The sequence below is a fragment of the Drosophila serrata genome, unplaced genomic scaffold (genome assembly GCF_035046125.1).
Source record: "Drosophila serrata isolate PLE 108 unplaced genomic scaffold, ASM3504612v1 contig_276, whole genome shotgun sequence".
NCBI lineage: Eukaryota > Metazoa > Arthropoda > Insecta > Diptera > Drosophilidae > Drosophila > Drosophila serrata.
This window is the reverse complement of record NW_028257174.1, coordinates 10,490,789-10,514,967: the sequence shown is the minus strand read 5'-3', so window position 1 is coordinate 10,514,967 and position 24,179 is coordinate 10,490,789. Positions and strand designations below refer to the sequence as shown.

The 24,179-nt window shown below is 40.7% G+C and overlaps 2 protein-coding genes across 5 annotated transcripts in view; one reads left to right on the top strand and one right to left on the bottom strand.

Moving 5' to 3' along the window:
- The window catches only part of spri (Src homology 2 domain-containing protein sprint), a 133,121-nt gene that overhangs the window by 98,819 nt on the left and 10,123 nt on the right, over positions 1 to 24,179 (top strand). For all 3 annotated transcript variants that reach the window (XM_020950128.2, XM_020950129.2, XM_020950131.2), the window contains 2 exons: positions 9,445 to 9,708; positions 22,594 to 24,112. In XM_020950128.2, coding sequence (XP_020805787.2) covers positions 9,445 to 9,708; positions 22,594 to 24,112 — 1,783 coding nt within the window. The remainder of the gene's footprint in view (positions 1 to 9,444; positions 9,709 to 22,593; positions 24,113 to 24,179) is intronic.
- LOC147643358 (uncharacterized) overlaps positions 14,693 to 24,179 on the bottom strand; it is a 74,652-nt gene continuing 65,165 nt past the window's right edge. Inside the window, exons 3-5 of one of the 2 annotated variants that reach the window (XM_086836461.1) lie at positions 21,610 to 21,723; positions 21,240 to 21,539; positions 14,693 to 16,255 (exon numbers count right to left, since the gene is read on the bottom strand). In XM_086836461.1, coding sequence (XP_086692587.1) covers positions 21,487 to 21,539; positions 21,610 to 21,723 — 167 coding nt within the window. In that variant the 3' untranslated portion in view covers positions 14,693 to 16,255; positions 21,240 to 21,486. Of the gene's footprint in view, positions 16,256 to 20,354; positions 20,592 to 21,239; positions 21,540 to 21,609; positions 21,724 to 24,179 lie in introns of those variants that run through there. The other variant, XM_086836460.1, reaches the window with a different exon arrangement.

Genomic DNA, 24,179 nt, shown 5'->3' with positions numbered 1-24,179 from the left:
AGGATATATAAACTGTTTCTCCTTTCCCTCCTGGGGCTGCGGCTCAGCTTGTCAGTGGTTTACTCAGTTTCTTACTTACTCCTTAGAGAACCCACTAATATTTGTCGCCTCATGTGCCACATGTGGCTGCCACACAGCCAAGTGCCAATTACCAAAGCCTGCCAATTGGCCCTTCAGTGCCTGAAGCTTGGGTTCTGCTTCACTACTCCATGTACTTCTCCATCCATTTATTCCTTCATTCATTCATAATTTGCTACGTGTTGCCCAAAAAAATAATAATAATAATAATGATTATGTTCTGTCGGGTCCATAAAGTGTGCATCAAATGATTTCGACTTTGGCATGAGAATAAAAATTACAATACACGTCCTTTCGTCCTTAGTTCAGTTGCTTCAGTTTCCCATTGGAGTTTCCCTTACATTTCCCTTACAGTTTTCTTCATTATTGCCAGCTGGTCGTGCGTGCTTTGGCGGTGAAAGCTTTTCCTTATTTCTAAAGGAACTTTTTCATTAATAATTGTGAATCCTTTTGCCCCCACTCTCTCTTGAGTCATCCTGCTGCCTAATGGTTTGTAATTTCCTTCAAGGAGGGTTGTGGGTGACGAGCAGAAAAGAGTTTGACAAGTCAATTTGTTAGTTAATTTGATATGCGTTGCCATGCAGCATCCACTCAGTCAGTCATGCGTTCTAATTGCTTAATAATTTCCAACAAAAAACCCATCATACTCTGCCCACTTAAGTAGGCAACAAAATCTTTGCTAACCAGATTCAAAGGACACTGAAAAAGGATGAAGAATAAATGGATATATACAAATATAGTGCCTGGGGTTTGGCAACCACAATTGAGATGGTCGAAGACCAAATTGTCTGGGGTGTGGCCAGCATCAGCATCAGACTCAGACTCAGACATGTGTTCACATTTTAATTTGCAAGCTGCACTTCCTCCTGTTGCACTTGCTTAGGTCACTGAAAAAATAAAAGTATATTGAAGAGAATCTGAAATAAAAGAGCATTACTTAGTATCTCAGTTTGCTCTATAGTGTATATTATATATCAAGCTAAGAACTGATCAAGTTTATTTGTACATTTATTTTCCATTTAATTTCCATTTACCATTTAATAATATTATTTGTAGTGCATTTTCTCCTTCTGCCTGACCAGCAGCTGGGCATAAAATATTGATTTCAAACATGGCCAGACAGGCACAAACAGCTGAGGCCTGGCCTGGCCTGGACACACACACATCCTTTTGCTTGGTGGTCCTGACTCCTGGCTCCTTGTTCCTTTTTGGCCATTTATGAATATTCAATAAAAACAACAGCGAACATCAACGATGGGCGATAAAAGCGTCTGGTCTCCGGTTGGAAAGTGTTGTCCTTTCTGGCCAATATTTTCCGGTGCAGAAATGATGTTGCGGTGCCGGAAAAACTCATGCAATTTTCAGAGTTCAGAGTGGGGCAGGACATGCTCCAACTCCAATTCGAACTCAAGTTTTTATCGCCAGTCGCCGATCTTTCTCTCTCTCTCACGGCTGACTTTGAGTTTGAGCCCGGGAACTGGTCAACTTTATTACTTTCATTATGCTTTATCCCTGGCCGCCGGCGGTCGCCGTAGTCGTAGCTGTAGCCTCCTTTGGCCATAAACAACTTTGCCTCTAATCTCCTGGCTGTGGGCCATGTCGAGTGGACAACGTACCTGTGTCCCGTGTCCTGTGTCCTGTGGCCCCCCTTTGCCAGTGGTCCCTTTTTGTGCTCCTGATCCTGTTGGGCAGCTGTTTGCACAGGTGCACACGTCTGCTAATTGCAGCGGTATTAGTGGAGCTTTGTCAGCGGCTTAAAGCATCTCTTGTCCTTGTTCATTGGGGAATTTTCTAGTTTTTTGTTCTGCCTAAGAAATACCCTTTGCAGGAGATTACTAGAATAAATAAGATTTAGAAAGGTTTTTCCTGGAAAAGAATGTTTTTTTTTTTTTTTTTATATTTCATCTTTCTTAATCAAAGGTTTTTCGAAATTAAATCAGCTAACTTGCAAGTATTTTTGTTTAATAATAAGTAGAACAACTTATGGTTGAGAAAACTAAAACAAACATAAACTCTTTTGAATTCCTCTCTTAAAAAATCCTTAAACCCTTTTCTACTTAAAGGGTATTCCCTGTCAGCTCCCTTCCTTTGACTTTTTTGTTGTATATATACTTTTTTTGATTTGGTTGTTGCTTTTGCTTCTTGTTGCTTGTCAGGCGAGAGATGTTTGCTGATATTGTCAGGTGGGGCTAAAAAAAGGACCAACAGGACATGCGGCGACATGCGACAGACGACCGCAGCAATCAGGCTTGAAGGGGCTGAAAGTGTGTTGTGTCCTGTCAAAGCCAATGAGGCATCTGTCTCCCCTCTGAAGCATGTCCTGCGGTCTGCCTCTAGCCAGGTTTTTAAAGTTCCCCTCTAATGAAGTGTATGCCTGATATTCGTTGTTCATTTAGCTTTAGTTTTTTGGGGGCGTTAAGAGTGCGACGTCTCTCGTCGTTGTCTACTCGGATTTCAATTTTCGGACCCTCTCTGCAGGACGCATATATACATACTTTGGTGTGTGCCTAATGGCTTTGACTTTTTGACAGCATCACATCGTTGTCCAGGTCCTTGTAAGTGTTCTGTTTCCCCTCCTGTCCATCCAGATGACCAGTCTCGTCTCAGACTCCGTCTCGGTCTCCATCTTGACCATCTTTAATGGCTCAGTTTATGGGCCGGCTTATTACTTGAGCTGAATGTTTATTGCATTTCCCATTTTGTGCCATTTTGGCATTTCGCAATTTGGTATTTAGAATTTGGTAGCTTAAGCTTAAGGCACTGTTGGCCATTTTCACATTTGTCCCTAACTGAGGCTGTGTTAATTATGCAGGCATTTCCGTTTCCGTTTTTCCCTGCATTTTGTGCAGCAGCGTTGCCAAATTTCCGGCTTGTTAATTATGCATTCATAGTGCGACGAATGGATGGATGGATGGATGGCTGCCAGGATGGATGGGCTGCAAACAAATCGACAACATGGTGCTTCAATTAGCTCTAAAGCCCCAAACTCTAAACTAACACATTTTGCGGACAGACTGAAACTGTTTTGGGCACTGCAAAGAAAAGGAATGTTATTAAAAATAGGTGTTAAATTCTAGAATCTCTTGATTATTTGTTATTATTAAATTTATATCCTTGAAATATTTATAGAAATATCTCTTAAGAAAGCTTTGGTTACCAATTCAAGGTTTTACTTACTTGCTTCTTTTAGAGGAATTTATAAACTTCTGGCCAAAGATTTATTTGTCAAGTGCACTCGAAAAGGGACCTCAAAGGACGACTCTACCAGTTATATAATAAATATGGGATCTGGGAGATGCACACACTCATTCTGACTCACACCCATGTGTCACACACGTCTCCTCCTCCTCCTCCTGCGAGTGTGTGTGATGTCTAGCTGCTGTTGTTGCGTCTGCTGCTCTTGCCATTGCGGTTTTCCCTCCACTTTTCCCCCATTTTCCCCTGTCCACTTTTGGGGCGCCCGCTGCTGCTGCTTCTGCTGCCGCTGCTGCTGCTTCTGCCATTAAATGTAATTCTCTGTGGTTTTTATGGTTTTTTAAAACATTCAACAACATTTTACGTGGCTGCTATTTATCTTTTATTTCCACGGATGCTGCACTCGCTCCACTCGCTGCTCCCTTGATCCCTGGCCCCGGTTCCTCTGCCTTCGTGTCCTTTTCGTATCATGTCCTGTGTACGTTTTACTTTGCCATTCTTCTTGTTGTTGCTAGTTTCTGTGTAGTTTTTATGCACGTAGAAAAAATAGAAATTTTTTTTATTGTTTCTTTAGACTGCAAATGAAGATGTAAAATAAATAGATTTTAACATATAAACATATGTTAATACCCTTGCAGGGTATTATAATTTTAGTTAGAAGCTTGTTATGCTGTGAAGGATTCATTTCCGATCCTATAAATCATATATATTCTTGATCAGCATTAACAGGCGAATCTTTCTAGCTATTTCTGACAGAAAAAACTAATTTTCAAAAATTTTCAATTTTTTCTAAGAAAAGGAAAGGGGTTAAAATTTGTTAAAATTTTCAAAAAAATTCAAAACTTTTTTAATATTAAATTAGGTATGCAGATTTATTAACCTAAGAAAAACTAGCATCGGAAAGCTTTCCAAATTGAAATTAATGCATTTTCGGCTTAAATATGAGATTTTTAAAACTGTGATTTGTTCAAAAATTGTATTATAAAAATTATCGATAAATATTTATTAATGTGATTACTTTAAACTTAGGTTTGATCGTTTTCCGATACGATTCAATAATTTAATTGCAAACTTCAAGGCTATATCAACTTGGGTTTCCCGAAGACAGTTTCCTTTCCTGTTGTATCGTTTATTTTTAGGGTAAACAAATGTTAGAAAACTAAATAAATTGCTTCCAGGAAATTGTAAGAAAAAAGTGTTAAGGCATATTTATATTATTTTTTTCTATACATTATTTTTCGTTATAAGTTCTTTCTCTCAGTGTATCTGTTGCTGGCCCCCTGCGTCAGGCAATAACTCAGTCTCGAGTGCAATTTGCCCGCATGCACGGCCACCGCTACAGAGATGGCGAAAGGGAGACACGTGCACACCGGCTTATCGCTCTCACCTTTTGTCAAACTATTAGTTGAAAGGGCAAATTTTTCTCTTTATTTATATATATATATATTTTTTGTTTGAAAAAGGAGCAACGGGGAATACAGAATAACCACTGTGCACAGTGAAACTGATAATCAGCTTTATGGGAAGAATGGCGGCGCATCATTCACCCACGGTGTATATATATGATTTTTGTGAAATTAATTTCACGCCGAGACCTGCGACCCTGATAAGAGAGGCTTTATGTAGGGATTTACACCCCACCCACCAACACACACTCACATACTCCCCATCTTATTCATTGTATTATGTTTAATATCTTGATCGGACGGCTGAACAGTTGCCAAAAATGGGGAAAGGATATATTGATCGAGTGTGAGAATGTTTCAAATTAACTCAAAGCCGATTGAAAAAAAATTACAAATAATATCTAGGAGGTTGGAAAAATAACAAGTAGTATTTATAATGCTAAAAAAATTACCAAGTACTTCCTAGGAGTCTGCAAATAATAACAAAGAAAATCAAATAATACCTAGGAGTCTGCAAAAAATATTAATAGTACCGTAAAGGCTTTTGTTTTAGACATACAATTAAAAATTACTTTGAATTTTCTTCATTTGTTGCTCTAAATCTTTCTTTTAATGTCCAACGACTTTATTGCCTGATTTCATTTCCGTTTCCTCTGTGTCTTACCCCACTTCCTGTCTCATTTGTCGCATTTGAACAATTTTCATTGCCCGCTTTTGGGCGGCGTCAAATAAATAGTTTCTTCCCTTCTTCGACTTCTTGTTGTGTGTGTAATTTATTAAATGCTCCTTTTTTTTGGGGGGCGACGTCGGTCATTTTGTCAATGGCTGGGAATTTTTATATTGCCATCGAATTTTAGCCAAAAGTATTTCCACCAATATTGGCAAGAAGATAGAGTTGCAGCACGACAGACACCAGACAATTGTTTGCTGATATTTCGAAAAGAGGGGAGAAGTAAAGGTGGAAGGTGTCCTTGGGTCTGAGAATGATTTTCATTTTCAACAGCTGCCAGAACGGAAGCCCCGGCATACTACTTTCTTCGTCTGTCGTCTTAGTCTGGTTGCTTTCTCTCCCCCTCCCTCCGTTTCTCCGTCTCTGTCTCGGTCTCGGTCTGAGTCTCAGTCTCAGTCTCAGTCTGCTTCCGGCTGCTTTCATGACCGTGAAAGTGTTGCCCTTGTTCCTTGGCCCAGGACCCTCTGCGCTTGGCTAGCCATTGTTGCAGTGCCAGATATATGTATGTATAGTATATAAACAAATATATATATACCGTATATAGCGTAGCTACAGTCAGTTTAAAGTCGCGACTGTTTGCCCAACATAACGAGATACTTTTGGAAGCCAAAATCAAACACACATGAGCCACCACCCAAAGCAGAAAGAGGAACTTGGGAAAGCACAGAGAAAAAATAAATATTATTATGATTTAATTGGAATTTGTAATATATACTTTAAAGAAATATATCTTAAGTACATACTTTTCTATATATTTATAAAGTTAACTCATTTTGTATTAAAACTTTTCCATTGCTATATTTTTTAAAGTTCCGCATATTTTAAAACAATTTCTTTGAGTGACTGAGGGAAAGTCAGCATCAACCCTCCTCGGTTTGAATTTCCACTGTGCGCCACTCAAAAATGCAGCCAGGCTACTCAGAAGTCGATTCCATCCGGGTAGAACCACTGACTCCTGGTTATTCCTTCCATTCCTTTGGGGGTGGCTGCACCACCACTGGCCAGAAGGAACTCGAGCCTTAAAAACATCAAGCTATTAGAGAGATATCCTCTGCATGGCCATGTCCCGTGTTATTTTTTTATGGGTCCTGGCAAATCTGTAAACAAATGAGTGAGTGGGATCTGTGTAGATAGCAGATAGCAGCAGATAGCTATAATATTCAGAGGGGGAAAGTCTAACTTAATAAGTATCGCATTAGAGCATTAGGAATATGAGGGGATATATATATGGGGATGATAAAATGCGTTGTTCGAAATGGAGGATAGTCTTAGGTATCCATCTAGCAGGACATTTACGCATCCAATTTTGTCTTGGATTCCAACTACAAATTGTTGAACTAAGCTTGGCATTTACTATTTCTAGGATTTTATTGCTTATAAGGAGATTTAGGAAATGAAGCTGTGATATTATTATAATTATTACCTAGGTTTTGTTGCCAAATGAAATACTTTTCTAATCTATATTATTATAAAAATTAAATTTTTTTTTTAATATGCTTAATATATTGTATTAACTAAAGCATTAAAGCACAATCTCCAAAGGTTATAGCTCCAATGTTACTTGAAATGTAACTTGAAACCATTTAACTTTGACCCCACTGCCTGGGTCCTCTGTTGCCCTGTGCCCATTAGAAGGACTCTGTCCGGTAAATGACTATCATTGGGTCTTTCTACCAAATATAAAAAAAAAAGAAAGGAAACCAAGTTGCATTGGCTGGCATTAACTGCTCCTCCTCCTCCTAGGCGCCACTCGACAAGTTTCAAATAGTTCTCGTTTTGGCCTCCCAAGGCGAGCCCAGGAAAAAAAGAGTCGAAAAAGGGACCCAACCGCATCGCACCGTTGCTGACGTAATAAGCAATACTTAAGACCTAATGCAGGGTATAAAATATGCGCAGCATTCATACGCCCACCTCGCACTCTGCCGCCAGGACACAAGGGTTGCTCCTGGTTGGTTCGGGTTGGTCCCTTTCGTCCTTTTGGGTCGCCCGCAGTGCGCGCTTCTTGCCGCTGCTGTGATTTTTGATTTAAGCATAATTTCGGAACATTTTCGCTGGGTTCTGCCTGCCCTGGCCCCCTGTTGTGAGCTTTGAAAAATTTCAAACATTTCTTCAAGGGATTTGTGCAATTTTCCTTTTTTTTTTTTGCTCGTTGCTCCTTCTGTTTGTCTGCTAACGTTTTTCTTTTCTTTTTTCCCTCTTAATGCTCAGTGCTCCCCTTCTGTTTTTTTACTCGCATTTAAATGGTTGGCAAATAAACAGGAGGCGAACATTTTGCATTTCCATTTCATTGCGTTTTGGTCTTGAAGGAGACCGAATGTCTCTCTGTCTGTCTGTCCCTGGCAGCTTCTGGGCTTCATTTCCTGCTTGAGATGTTTGTGCTGCTGCTGCCACCATGGCGTATGATTAATGCTTGAGGAGCCAAAGGGACAGCTGAAAGTCGATCTCCACTTGAGTTTGCCTTCAACTGCCGGCAACCCGTTTAATAAATGACATCAAAAATTAAAATTCGCTGCCGGCGCGTAAATCAAATTTACAAAAGCGTATACACCTCCCTCCCCCTTATAGTCTTCTATATAGAGTGCGATATGCATCTGAAAGGTATATCATCATCAACACAAAAATAAAGGTGAGCCCAGGCAGCCAGGCAACCTAATTTGACACTGAGGCAGAAATAACTCAATTAGTGCCACAGCGTGACCCTTTTTTTTTTTCGTCTCTTCCAAGGGTTTTAAAAAAGAAATCCGGATCCGTGGTGTTGTTAGTGGTAACGAGCCAAGTGGAAAGTGTGTGGAAAGCGGCGCGGAAAAGCCCTCGACTTTTTGTCCCAAAGCCAGAACACGCTCCGTTGGCTGGATCCATTCCGGTAATGAAGGGAGTATCTCGAACGGTTTTTAAATTAAATGCGTCCGGCAGTGCAAATATTTGGATCAATGGAATATTTAAACTTCCAAAGGAGATCTAAAAAAAAATAGATTAAAAACAAAATTAAGTGAGAAAGCTAATGGAAAGGATAGACTATGAAATACCTAGTAGTCAAAGCAGGATTTAATATTTAAATTCTTTTATTTGGATTGTTTAAAATCAGAAAACTTATAATCACATGTAATAAAAAGTTCCCAAAAACAATCCACTTCCTCTTGGTTAGATAAGAAATAAATCCTTTTACATTTTGTTACCATTACCATTAACCTTCTGGCATTAGCTTTGAAGCCTGAATCCTTTTGCCGGGCTCATTGAAATTCATGTGCGAACATCGTTTATCTTTTGATTAGCTTCCCCAGGGTATCGCCACGGTCTACTCACTCTAGCTTCTATTTATGTTCGAATAATTTACATTTGCATAAGCATTTTGCCTTGGCATCAATTCGGGCATCGCTTACACTTGGCAAACATCATCATCAGTATCATCGTTGTGACAGAGGGTGACACATGGCACGGGGATATATATATATATGTGTTTCCAACCAAAAAGGACACCATCCCCTATGCGAGGCTGCACTTTTGATGCTGCTGAAAAGTATGCTATGAAGCACAACGCCCACTCCGCCACACGGAGGAGAACTTCAAAAGCCAGCCCTTGGCAATTTTCAATTAAAAACGCCTACAAACGTTGTACAGAATTTCTGTCCTACTCTGTTTTTTGTTTTTGGCCCCCTCCCTTAAACCCAGGCCTGCGGCTAAAAGCTCCAGTTCTCCAGCTTCTGCTTGGCTTTCCTCTGGAAAATTCTCTGCCTTAAAGTTGGTTAGCTCCCCGCGAACAGTTCTAGAAAATTACGCTCCGACATGGAATTGCACTCACTCGCTGTGCGGAGATTACAGCAAAAATGGCCAAAGGCAGTGTGTCGAGTGTCAAGGAGGAGAGAAATATGCTAACAAACTTGGTACTAAACTTGGTCAAGTGTAGGTGTTCCGGCAGAAGTAGGTCCTTAGGCTGTAAGGAAAAACCTTTAGAAATCTTTATATCTAACCTTTATGTTCCATGGCAACTATTTAAAATATTTAAATAAAATTAATATCTTCTCCTTTTCTGTGCAGTCGCGCACATCCCTAGTGTCCAGCTCCGAGGGCGGCATCCTTGCCGAAGGCGAAACATCCAGCGATGATGGCGAAGAGGAGGAACCGGTCGAGGCCGAAGATGAGGATGAGGGCGGTGAGAGTAGCCGTGATGATTCCAGTGACAATTCACCGCCATGCGACCTGGGACTGATGGAGCGCCTGCTTCTCACCCATCCAATGTGGTTCCTGCCAGGCATACAACGTTCCGGAGCCGTGCATCTGCTCCAGGGCAAGGAGGAAGGGGTGAGTGGGAATCCACACCGATAATTATTAATTTATTGATTTAGCTTAATGAGACAATTTGGTGAATCAGCAAACACACATGCGACCGCACAAATTTACACAACAATGAAGGAGGGAAAAAAAACACAGGGTAGAGATTCATTCGCATTTACATATACAAATTGCAATCAATTAACGAGCGGCGGTCCAGCCGTGTCCTGCTGGACATGTCCTGCGTAGCCATACAGAGATTCGTAGTAGAGCTGGGGAAGATTCATTAATATTACGACAGGACAACAATGCCAAGCCCTTTTAATTGTAAATGTATAAAGATAAACAAAGAAATGTAGCCAGGACCAGGACAAGGACCAGGACCAGGACATGGGACTAGAATCAGGGACTGCTGCTGCTGCTGCTGCTGCGTTTGCAAATTCATTGAAATTTATCTGACTCGAGCAGCAGCGAATGGCAGACAATGGTGGCCAGAGGAGCATCCAAGCCATCCAAGGTTGAGGTTGTGGAGAGCGGCATATCTAGCATGAGAAACGAGCGGCCATTCACAAAAGGCGACAAGAGACAAAAGGCAAGCCAGTAATGGTCAGCAGGCAGTCAGGAAGAGATTGAAAAAAAAGGCAGCTAAAGGAGCAGGAGAACAAGCAGGAAGAGGACCAGGAGTAGAACCAGCAGCACCACAACTCCTTTCCCTCTTTCTCTCAGTGCTGCTGGAACTGCTGTCTGGACAGGAGTGGGTTGACCATTTTGCGATTCAAAGCTCTTTGCATAGACAATTGAAATTACGGGCGAACCTGGCTAGAACCTGGTTGGAACCTGGCAGATGATAGGACAGGTAATGCCTGACCGGAAGTAAGAGAAAGTGGAAAGCAGAGCAGAGTTAGGTGTATGAGAACTTAGTGGAATGTCCAACAAATTGTACAGATTCAATAAGGCAAAGGTCCCCCCAGCTTGAAGGCAGCAATTATCACATGGGGGAAACTCATTAAGGGATCCAGTGATTTCTCTCGTCTTTTGTTTTGTAAGGCTTCTTTGAGCTGGGATATTGAGCCACCTTTTGTTCAATATTATTTGAATGGATTTACCCATGAAAATTAATATTTTTTCAATTACCAACTTTTTTGGCGAACTTTGTGGCAATATTTAACTGTCAAGTGAAACTTTAAACGAAGCAAATAAAAGGGGGAATACTCTAAAAGATATAGAGTTTATAATAAATATACAAATTTTATTTAAAATTTCGTTTTTAGGTTTATAATAATTGCAATAACATTTTACACACATTTTATACCCTTGCAGAGTATTACAATTTCAGTCAGAAGTTTGTAACTCTTAAAGGAGTCATTTCCGGCCATATAAATCATATATATTCTTGATCAGCATCAACAGGCCAATATTTTTAGCCATCTTCGACATAATTTTTTTTTTTTTAATTTTTCAAGAAAAAAAAAAAGGGGTTGCATTGTTAAAATTGACAAAAATTGACAAAAAATTGAATTTTCTTAAATTTTAAATAAGGTATGCAGATTTATAAACCTACTAATAACTAACATAGGATCGCTTTCCAAATTAAAATTAATGCTTTTTTGGCTTAGTTATGAGTTTTTAAAAAATGCGATTTGTCAATAAAAATCCATTATTTCAAGCTTAGTTATGGTCGATTTTCGATTCGTTTTTCGATAGTTTCCTTTCTTATACATATATCTCACTTTTCTTTGATATGCATTCCTAGACTATGAAAGTCTGGTATAAAGAGCATTCGTTCAGCGACATGGTCAGGAAAATGGAAAATGGCACGCACACTTCTTATTTGAATGGAAATCTCTTTTCTCGTTGGTTCTTTACTTTTCCCTCTGTTCGTTTTTTTCTTTTTGCTGCTCTGCCAGCTCTGCAATTTTCAATTGTCGAACGCGTCGTAACAATGGCTCATTGATTGCAACGGGCCGACTTCCGACTGCAACCCTAATGCTCCTCCCTCTTGGATTTACCTCACTTTTGCTACAGTGCACTGGCAGAAAAAAAAAGAGAATATTTCTTATTTGGGTATAAAAAAGAGGTTACTTAGAGGATCCCTGAATTATAGAGATTTTACATTAAATATTTTTGGCAACACTATTCCTTTTTTAAGCCCGAAAAACCAATGATTGCTGTGTTAATTTTCGTTGAAATCTGTTATAGATTATATAGTACTATTCCTCATAGAAATGCCTATATTTTCTGTACAGTGCATTTTGTGCAGGAGGCTTTGCACAAGTTTTTCGCCAACTTTTGCATTTTTGCTGCTTGCTCTTTTTCAGTGCGTCTCGTGACTGGAAAACTGTCTGCTGATTGTCCTTTCCCACACTCCTTGACAGGATCCTCTGTGCCATTCATTGCTAATTGCATGCGTCAACAGGGAGAGGAGCTAGGGAGCTGGGAAGCTAAGGGAACAGCCTCAATTATACGGCAAACGCTTTGGAAAGCTCCTTAAATCCCCCATTAGAATGCAGGACACTCGCTCTCCTTCCCTTGTTTATGCGTTTAATATATAAATGTATATATGAAGAAAAAAAGAGAAGCAAAAGCATTTAATTGAAATTGAAGTAGTCCCGCACTCGTTTTGTGTGTAAATGTTTGTAATTAAAAATCAATCAATACGCTAGCCATTGGACCGCCGTTTGTGGCGTCACATGTGGCGATCCATTTGCCTGCCTGGTATTTTAATTACTCGCTGGGCTTGCCCCCCATTGAAGCTTAACAGATTTTCCCTAGCCATGTTTGCAAGGCATTCTGTTGATTTTTTCCCCGGCATCCTGGCATCCAGGCATCCTGGCATCCGATTTCGATTCCGCTTTTTCCCCCATCAATCATAAATTGGGGGAAGAGGAGGAGCCGGAGCCGGAGCCGGAGCAGGAGTAGGAGTAGGAGTAGGAGGTCCTGGTGGTCACATGTGCGTATGTCTCGCATTTCCATTCACCTCGCACCGATTTATGTACGTACTTTTTTTTTGCCAGACTTGGCAGCCTGTGTATTTGTTATGCCGACCACAGAATGTAATTAGCAGCAAATGTCGATGGTTGATGGACCAAACGATGACCTGACCACTGGGTTTCAGCCTGGACAACAGCTGGCCCAGCAGCGGATGACGGTGAGGAGGATGAGGTGTAGAATAGGCAGGATATGGTGGTGATTGGAGGATTGAACGATTCAAAGGAGTCGCGACATCATTAGCGCTCGACACCTGTCCAATGAGCGATGGTTCTTTAATGGTTGTTTTAGCTGAGAGGCTGGAATATTTCAGCAGGAATTCATGATGTATTAAGGAGGAGTAATATCCTTAAAGATCTGGGGTTTACTTGGCAGAATTTTACAAATTGTTTTATATAGATAGGTAAAGAGGGAAGCTTGTTTCTTTCATAAAGAAATCGTTTAATTTCTTGAATGGTATCTACAATATTCAACATGAAAACATATTATTGTATTTATGGGTTTATGCGTTTTATTCTGTTTCTTTTTATTATTTTTCTGAACTATTTTTATGGGTTTATTATTCTGTTATTGTTGTTTCTCTCTCATTTTAATATTCTTTATACAGGGTTTCCCTGGTCCTTTGTTCTGACCATATTTTTTCACACAAAAACTAATCTTTTCCCACTGACAGTTGAAATCTCACCATGGCAATCTTAATTCAGACTTTTTGGCATTAATAATTCAGTATGCATTCATTGCACTCTGTCGATTTTCGATTAATTTATTCTTTTCGCATTTTTCGCAATCGAAATGGGTTTGATTGGGGGAATCACACACACATCCTTTTGATCCTGGATCCAAATCCTTTGTTTGTTACGCTCTTGAACTATTTTTTGGACGCCTTTTGCTTTTGGCAACGTTTGATTTATGAATGCATGACCAGGACCAGGATCAGGGTTCAGGGTCTTTCTGGCCCAAAATGAACTTGTTAAGCTGCAGCTAAGGCCAATCCGCATTGACATGCTTAAATGGCCAAAAACGGAACAAACAGTTAAATTGAATTTTTTTGCTTCCCCGGCTGCGGCTTTTCGTATTTCTCTTCTGTTTGCAGCTGCTGTTTGGCATGTGTTTCAATGTCACCCTTTTTATCTATTTATTTGTATGATTTTTATTTTTTTTTGTGTTCCTTCTGGTGGTAAAAAGTCAGACGATGTTAAAAAACGGAAAACATACAGGACCGTGGAGAGTGTCCGCACATAGGCGCAGACAGTTTTTATTTATCACCCAAGCACATCGTCCTGAAAGTGGAGAATTCCGGAGACTGGGATCCTTTGGTGTGGCATGGATCGGGTGGCAAATGGCCATCAAAAGCAGGCTCTGGCAACAGAGAGAGTGGAGTCAGTCAGTCAGTTAGCCAGCTGATGAGGCAAACGATAAGGGAAAGCAGACAGTTGCAGGATGGGATGCCAAGCTCCGTGTCCTGTTCAATTCGATTTCGTCCCCCCTTTCCCCATTTATGGGTGTATGTGTATATGTCCGAAAATGATATTAGCAACCGCACATGGCAAGGAGTTGGGGAAGAATAGGGGGGAAACAGGAGCCACAGGATGTGGTATTTATTGATGTGTTTATACGGCCTTAAAGTCATTTTAAATGGTCACTAAGTTTAGTATTCAAGATTGATGTAGTAATTACTATCAGATAGTTTTCTTTTTGGATACTTGGATATATTCTGATATACCATAAGGACCTTTCTCCTCGAAGAGCATTCCTACTATACTATACTCTACTGCATATACATCAGACATTCCATAAATTCACCATAAAATAGGAAGACAAGCATTAATGCAAAAGTTTTTCCCATAAATAACTGTCTCATTTAATTAAAAGTTTCCTTTTAATGTCAACTCGGATTTAAATCAATAATTTCCGTCCCTGCACTGGTACATACATTTAAATTTTAATTGAAAAGTTAACTATGCAGTTATTTAAGCTGTCATATTTATTAGACCCTCTCTCTTTCTCTCTATATTTATGAATATCCTTTGGTTACCGAGTATATTTTGTGGCAACTGTCACAAAAATGTCGAGTACACTTGGTTAACGCAAATGTTTATGCCATAAGCGAGGCGACCCTTTACCGTCTACCAAAAGTGAAAACTTTTCTGACAGCTTCCCCTCTCTGGGCCACACCTTTTCCATTGTTCCTGTTGTGTCACACATGGCGTATGCGTTATTTTTGAAGGGTAATAACACATCACCGACGACAGCAAGTGCTCCTGACTGCATTTTCGGCGGCAACGATGGCAACACATTGTGCTAATGAATTATTAACAAAAATTATAATTGAAAGCCGTTGGCAAAATGAGTTTGATTCACTTTGGCAGCTAGGCAGAGGTCAGCCGGTATGAACTCTATTGTGGGTACATTGTGGGGAAAGCGAAATTGGAAAGGGAAAGCTGGAAAAATAGCAAAATGGGAGAAATGGAGGCAAAATACGGCTCAATGGAAATAAAGGAAAATCGGCTTAAGGGAAGCAGCCGGCGACTCTTGAACTGTAAAGTAAAAGCCGCTTACAGAGGCCATTGGCAGGTGTATGAGTGTGTGTGTGTGTCTGAGGGGGAAAAGTAAGGGAAAGCCTGAAAACGCATAAATAAGGCGGCGGAAAATGGCAGCCAGCTGGAAAGGGAACCCTGAGTTTTGTCCTTGTTCCTTGCAAATTCAATTTTCTATGCAAATTAGGCAGCTTGACCAAGGAACGAACCTTGGCAGTATTTGTATTTACTATTTGAGCAGCTAGAATAAAATGAATATTAAGAATATGTTGAATATATAAGTCTTAAAGGATGGTTTTAAAGTAATTCGATTGAAATTACAAGGAAAATAATTCTGAAAGCAAATGCAGAAGAAATAATAAAACAAAATATATTCCTAGGCAAACGTAATAAATTCAAAAGACCGGAAAAGGTATGTGTATATAAAAAGAATCTTAAATAAAATTCCATAAAAGACAATCGTAGCACTGAATGTCAAACGAAATGCAAATGTAGCTGGGAAAGAAACCAAAAATAGAGAACAAGTGAAACAAGAAAGCTTGCCTTTATCCTGTGAGGACGCATCCCGCGGCGTTGCGATGGTTTCACTTTGCATTTCCCTGCTCTGGCTGCTGCTGCGGTGGGTCTCGCATTACCAATTTGAATAAAATATGAGATTTTTATTATATGGCAATGAACCCGAGACACTCAACTCACCAACCCCGGACTTCTAATGACCAGCGAATAGCTGGATAATGGCAGGTCCAGTTGGTGGTGTCCCTGTCGGGGCATAATTTTTGGTTCAGTTCAGTTTCAGTTTCGGTTTCTTTTCACTCTCATTTTCTGTAACCGCCGACACTCATTAGGCGGTGGAAAATTCTCCGCCTCCCTTTGCCATTCTTTTTTACCGCCCCACCCCCCCCAAAAGAGGGAGGGATTTGCCTTAATGGGTGGGCCAAAGGTCACACAGTAGATTGTCCGTGGGTGTCCGTCATTATGCCATTACGTAGTCCGTAGTTCGTATTCCGGATTCGATTTCAGTTGGCAGCTTGAGGAAAAATTTGCATGCGGCCCTGAAAAGTAGGCAACATTTTTCTGCTATATTTACTCAATGTCAAGTATACGCCGCGTGTGCAATAATAGTCATTAGCAAATTACAAGTCGAGCAGGAAATGACTAAAAAAAAAACAAGTTGAGGTCTTGAATTCTTTAATGCGATAGAGGTTAGTTGCAGGAAAATGCTTTTTACTATATATATAAAGAGATATATAGGAGAAGGTGTGGGACTCGCCCCTGAGACAGCTTATCCTCCTTTCCTCGAGGCTTTTCAAATTAAATTGAATAGAGTTGCTGCCAAAGTGCAGCCTAATCTGCCACTCAACCAATTGCATATTGCATTCCGCCAAAGGTACTTGCACTTGCACGTCATTCCTGTAGCCCTCTAAGTGCTGAGCTCATTGGCCAGCTGCCACAGGATGGCAGGATGGCAGGATTGTAGGATGGAAGGAACTCAGTGAGGAGCACTCGTCACTCTCCATTCCGCCTGACTGCAGTTGGCCACAGCCACTCTCTCCTGGTCCGTTGCCCGTGACCATTAAGCAGTCAAGATTTGTTGTCAAGCATTTTGATGGCGTCATGATTGATAGACAGCACAGCGGGAAAGAGTCGAGTCAGGATGCAGGAGTCAGAGTAGAAATTCAAACTCTCCTGCAATGCCATGTCGTATAACATTTGAGGCATGATTTGATGATTATAGACTAGACTTGGCGCTTGAGCGGATCCAACCAAGCGACGACGAGTCTATTTGCGGGCCAAAACTAGATTACGAGCAAAAAGCAGACATCCTGTCAAGGCACTGAACCAAAAATTTGTAGTTTTTACAGCTTTGTTTAACCGTTTAAAGGTAGATTTTTTACTTCTGGTAGTTTTAAACCCTCGCTCTGTTCAAGTACCGAATTGAAAAGGTAGCTAAGTAAAAATATAAATAAAATATTTATACTAAAGTGTGATATTTGTGATATTTGTCGTGTCCTTTTTGTTGCCGTGCTATTTGGCAACGGCTGCACTTTCGATTCGATGGCTAAAACCACAGACAGGCAGCAGCTGCGACACATTGCCGCAGAAGGACCCCAGAAAAGGACCAAAAGGGGTGACTTGGTCGCGCATGAAGATGGCGATTGAGCCGAAATCAGTAGCAGTTTGGGTTCCAAGCTGAGGGCGTGGGGCACACTGCGGACATTTCGCACAGAGAAATGCAGCCCCGAAGGCACGCGGCGAGAAATGGAAACCGGAAATGTTGTTACCTTCCCCCTCGCCAGGGATGACAACGGTTGGAGGAGGAGCAGCATGAGGCTGATGATTTCGGAATCGAAATGGACAGAAATGTTTGGGAAAGGGGCAGCCCGGAAATGGGTGCAAATGCGACGAATCGTTCGTAGAGTGTGTGTGTTCTGTCTGATTTGCAACGCCGCAGGGAATCGAGATGGAGATAGAGGTGGAGAGGTTGAATGTGCTCTCATCCTTCACCTGGAACCTGGGACATTCGGGGCCATGTGCTGGCCATTGCACAATAATTTACATGCAATTAAATGCAAAATAAATGCAAAGAGATAAATGATTACCGGGTGGCAGAGAATGTGTCAAAGGAGTTGGAGTAAAGGGAAAGTGAAATGGAGAAGACCAGAGCAGGATATTTAAAAAAGGATGTGCTTTTAGAGATGGGCAGAAGTCCTTGAAAGCAGAAGGAGAGAGGTGGAATCTATACTTTTAAAATAAATATATAATAAATAAATAAATAAATGCTTAAAAATATAAATAACAATATGAAAAGGAAATAAATTACAATGAACAACTATTTTCATTAAAAGTTGGTACAAAATTAATACAAAATTCAACTAAAATGTCTACTTCTGTCAATTACTTTTAAAAATTTAGCTCCTTTTCTGAATATAAATTATTAAAAAATTCTATCTAAGACCGAAATGTATTTCAAAATTTTGTCATATGCTTTCTTCTTGAAAAAAAAAAGAAAACATAATTTAATAACCATTTACCAGTTGTGTCTGTCAAAGCCATATAAACGTTTAAATTTACGATATTATCTGGGGTCCCAGTGTCCACAAAATGCGTGTGTAATTGAAAATCCTGGCAAAAGGCAAGGCAAGGAAAGGCAGGCTACAAATACGGAAATTAAACCGTTGACTGTCGAATGTCCTGTCGTGTCCTGTTCGCCCCTTGCGGTTGGCAGAACAAATCGAAATGCAAACCGCATTCATCAGTCTGGTGTGGAAATGAATGGAAAAGTGCAAGTGAAATGCAAGTAAGTGTCCACACCAAATGCACTTATTTCTCTTTCCATTTTTCCTGACCCTGTATCAGTGAATCCTGGTAATTAAAAGTTAAGGAAATATATATATATGTATTTTTTTCTGGAAAATTCTTCATAGGAACTATAATTAATAAAAAATCATTGGTAAAGCTATCTAAACATGGTCAGTAATTGCTTAAAATCTATAAATTAAATGTTCTATTTGATAAATTTCGAAATGTTGTTATACTCTTGCAGGGTTCTATGTTTTATTTCACAAGCTCGTAATATAGCTAAGGAGTCATTTCCGACTCTTTAAATAATATATATTCTTGATCAGCATCATCAGGCTATCTCCGGCAAAAAAAACAAATTTTTCAGAAATTTTCAATTTTTTGAATAAAAAAGAAAGGGGTTACATCGTAAAATTTGAATTTTCTAATTGAGTAAGCAGATTTATAAAGGTACTAAAAACTAACATAGAAACGTTTTCCGAATTGAAATTAATGCATTTTTGGCAAAGTTATGATGTTTTTAAATATTGATTTGTCATATAAGATTTCAACTGCAAGGGTGGAAAAACTTCTGATTACTAAAAACATTTCCGCCATATGTGGCTTTAAAAGGTGATCTCATTAACCGCCAAAATTTAATTCAAATTTAAAAAAGCCAAAAAATCCGCCATATATACTCTACAAAGTTAAATTTTCCAAAATTTTCAAATTGTGTATGCAAATTTATAAAGGTACTAAAAACTAACATAGAAACGTTTTCCGAATTAAAATTAATGCATTTTTGGCAAAGTTATGATGTTTTTAAACTTAGATTTGTCAAATAAGATTTCAACTGCAAGGGTGGATAAACTTCCAAATTCGAATAAGCCCCAAATTTAAGTTCAAATTTAAAAAAACCGTAAAATCTGCCATATAAGCTTTAAAAAGTTTAACCGCCAAATTGAAATTCAAATTTAAAAACGGTGAAAATTTTCCGCCAAACAGGGTCTACAAAGTTGAACTCATTAGCCGCCAAATTTGAAATCGACTTCGAATTCGAATTTTAGTTGCTTGCAACACCATATTGTTACAACAACAATTTCTATATGACAACATCTGTACAACAACAAAAATTGTCCCATCCAATATCCCGAAAATCTCCAACAAATTGTCTGTTCCCTGCAGCAGCAGCAGAGCGCGACGGAGAAATTCAAATTCCAATTTGGCGGTTAATTTAAATTTTTTTGGTATTAAAGTATTGAACAGTAGCTGGTCACACTACAAAAAGGTCGTGATAAATAATATGGTCACACCTCCACGCTGCACATGCCTGATCAGCTGATCGTCGCTGCTTTAGAAGGCTCCATGTCAGCTGGTCGTCGCTGCTTTAGAAGGCACCATGTCAGCTGATTGATCGCCATATTGGAATGCTGAATAATCGATAAATTCCGATAGTTTGGTTTGAGTCTGGGCTAACTGTTATACCGAGATCTTGGAATGGTTTGAAACTCGGGGTTTTTATAACAGTTTCTGAGAAATCCCAGCCACCTTCTGCTGCTTTCTGTTCGCCTGTTACCCCAGATCAGAAAACAAGCAATTTGCTTAACGATTTTGGCGATTTGGGATGCGGGAGTTGTTGTTGTTGTTGCGATACGGTCTTATATTAGTTGTTGTTGTAATTAGGTGGTTGTTGTAAGCAACTCAGATGAACCGACATGGCGGAAATTTTTTTGCCGTTTTAAATTTGATTTCAAAAATTGGCGGTTAATGAATTTGAATTCAAAGTTGGCGGTTAATGAATTTAACTGTTTAGACCCTGCATGGCGGGAACAGATCGCCTTTTAATCTAATTAGTAATACAATAATAACACGTTTTAAAGAGATTTCGTAAAAGATTTTATTATTTTTCTTTTGGAAGGATTTATGTAGGGAATATCTTAGAATGAGCTAGGGTTTTTCAGTTTTTACAGCATTTTTTGAGTCAACGAACTGCACCAGAGTGATGAAATGCATTTCTAGGCCTTCCTCATTGCGCCAGACGGATGCCTAAAAGCCTACAAATGGCCATATGGTTGTGATGGCTATGTAAATGGGACTGCAAGTGTGGCTCTGAAAGTAGAAATGGAAATGGAGTGGTTATGAAAATGGAAATGGCAGGCGAAGAGCCATTGTGGCAGGTGGATGTGCTCCGCAAAAAGGTGGCACAAAAGTACACACATATGCATACCTCCTACTTACCGGCACATCCACCTGTCGTCGTCTGGCTTTTGTCTATATATATATTTATATTTATATATATATTTATATATATTTATTTATATATTTAAATATATATTTATATATATATTTATATATATATATATATGCATTAGGAAATTAAATTTTATGCAGACGCATATATGTAACTGATATGTCGTCAATTGCAAAAGGCTGTTACGCCTTTTTATTGTTCACGAACCAAATGAAATTTGTCAATTCAAGCCAATAAAATGCAGGCTCTAAGTCTGAGGCAGGGCACACACACGACAGGACAGGACAGTGCGTTGCATGGCTATATGTGTATTTAAATATTTATACGGATTTTATATAATTGTTGCTTCAGAAACTTGATTACTCCAAAATGTTTACCTTGATTAAGTAACTTTTAACTATTGAATTCTTTGAAATGTTATATAGATTGTTGAAATATATGCCAAAATATATTTTTAAATATTATTTTTGATATATTCGTCCTTCAGTCATACCGTAATGTCTTACCTTACTTGAGACTGCAGACCTTTTGTGCATTATCCTTGCCTTGCCTGGGTCGTCTCTGATTTTTATTGAGTTTTCTCCTGCTATATCCCATTTTCGCTTGTTAAGGCATTTTTAAGCTCGTTTTTGTCTGTTGAAAGAGGGAGTTCTATGTCCTTTTCCCCTTTTTTGGCCTTGTATAAATTGCATTTCCTTGATGGTCAATTTCTGCTGCTGCTGCTGGTGGTGGCCGCCCTTTGTGACCGCATTATTAAATCAGGATAAAATGTTTGTGTGACTCTCTGCTTGCTTTCTGTTTGTGTGCTTTAAAGAAAGATAAAAAAGAAATGAAATAACCTTAAACCCACCCGATTTTGAATGGGGTTACCCTTACCATCTTTCTGCTTATTGAAAAATTGTTCGCAACTCGCACAGAAATCATAAACAACGCCGCGGGGTGCAACATCCTCCATCGCCTCTTCTCCAACCATTTGGCATTTATTGAAATCTGAAGGAGAAAAAGAATTATATATCCATATAGAGCCAAGAGCGGGTGTTGTCCTGTATATAATTGCACGCTCTCTGGGGTTGAAATTGAAAGGCAAACCCAACAATGCCAGAGAAAGTATAGTGAAACTTGAAGAACTTTACATAAATTGATTGGGGAAAAGCTTATGGAATGGAAATTATAATAAAATTGCATTCCAAGGATTTCTTATAGAAATAATAATAATATTTATAACCATTACTTCTTTTGAAGTTATTTTAAATGAATTTTCCCGGCCCCATGACTTTAAGGACAATGCTCATTATGAAAAGTTTTCACTGGCGATTAGCAAACCGGCCACACTTGACCAGGTCTGCGTCTGAAGATGCCAGCAACGCCTTTCCTTCGATCCTTGGTCCTTGTTCTTTGCCATAGTCCTCCTCGCGATTTGTCGCAGCGTCTGCAAAGTTTTTGCCGACAACAAGAAGTGGAAAGCCAGGAGAAAATAAGGAGCAGAAGAAGGAGCAGGAGAAGCAGTAGCAGGAGCAAAAGCCATTGTGAAGAATGGAAAGTCGACTGGGGCGGGAAAATAGGGACGATTTATCATCCATAAGTGGGAATTTATGGGCGAATTGTGAACGCAACATTTAACGCGCAGTCAAAGGAAAAAGACTCACTTAAGGATTTACACGAAGCTCTCAGGCCACAGAAAAATACTTAGGAAAGATAACAACTTTTGCATTTCAAAAAAATATACATCTACACACCTACAGCTTAAGGAAGCATTATAAATATTCTTCTGGCTAGAGAAGCTGCTCTCTGAGCTCATATATTAATTCATATTTTAAATATTAAATCCTTAAATCCACTAATTTATCCTTTTACTTGCAGACCTTTATAGTACGCGGTTCCAGCCAGCCCAATACCATGGCCGTTTCGGTGCGTTTGCCCCAGGATACGGGTCCCTATATCGAACACTATCTCATCCAGTCGCATGACAATGTTCTCAGCCTCGAAAGCTCACGGTTCACCTTTGGCTCCATTCCCTCGCTTATCGCTCACTATGCCCAGTGCTGCGATGAGCTGCCCGTCCAGCTAATGCTGCCACGGGTCCTGCGGGAGGCCAACAACCGGAAGAAGCTCTCCTCGCTGGCGCTGCTGGGCCAGGAGTTCTGGAGCTACGCCAGCAGTCCTGCTCTCCTGGGACCACCCACGCCCACGGTGGCTCCATTATCGCGGGATCAGCATTTGTTGGATGCCAAATCCCCACTCTCGTTGACCGAAACCAGTGGCCTGGGTACAGCCACCTTCTTCAGCGATGCTCTGACCAAGCCACCACCCACAGGAAGTGCTCCTCCGCTGCCCGGCGGTGGCAATAGCAGCAGCCTCTTCAGTCCCACGGGCAGTGGCCAGCTGCTAGGCTTCTTTAGCCAGGCAGGCACACCCTCGGATACCACCAACTCCAGCCTGAGCTCGTTCACCACCAGCGGTGGCCAGCATTTGCAGCTGTTGAGTCCGAACTCTGTGGATTCGGTTATACTAACCATGTCGCCGGTGGATAATCCGGGACAACACTATCTTCCCAGCTCTGGCTCTGGATCGGGATCAATGCTTTCATCTGCCATCTGTCCGCCAAGCGTGGTCGACCAGCAGCAGCAGCAGCAGCTGAGCACCTTCAAGGTGATTCAGGCCACGCCGGAAGTGGATCAAGTGCGTCCACAGCGACCCAAGCCACCAAACACATTGAATCTCAAGCCGCCAGCACCGCCACTGCGATGGTCCAAGCCTCACTCACCGGATCAGAATGGAAATGGGAGTGGAAATGGCAACTTTACAGTCACCACAACGGTCACCTTTTCCATGGAGAATGGCGGAGGAGTAGGAGGAACCCCAGTCGCCGGGAGTGGACAGACAGCAGTAGGAAATGGCAGCGGAAAATTTGTGGAGGTAACCACGCCGGCGGCTAGTAATCCATTCAATGCCCTGCTCAACGGCCAGGCCAGCACCTTCCAGACCTTTGCCAAGCGCCTGTCGCCAGAGGGTGAGTGCAAGGACACGCTATCCTCGCAGGGCTCCTCCTCTAACGACAGTCGCTGGCAACCGCACCGGAAGCTGCTCGCCTCACCGTTGACCCCTCTAACGCCCAGCGGCAGCAGTGGCAGCGCCGGCGGTGGTAAATCCCGAAAATCCCGAGCGGGCAAGGAGTCGCAGCACTACAAGGAGTCGGACATCCTGGAGAGCCCGCCACTGCAGTATTGTGCAAGTGCTCTAAGCGACAAGATCAGTGACTACGAGGACGTGTGGTCACACGATCCCAGCGACCGGGCCAGCCTCCTGACCAGCTTCCGCCCTGCCCTGGACTCTGTTGGAGGCGTTATGAACCGCAGGCCGGATCTGCTGGCAGAGACACGTACGTATATTTGAGTAAAATCCCTCCAGAAAGTATTTTTCCTAACGATTTCCTTTGTTCCTACACA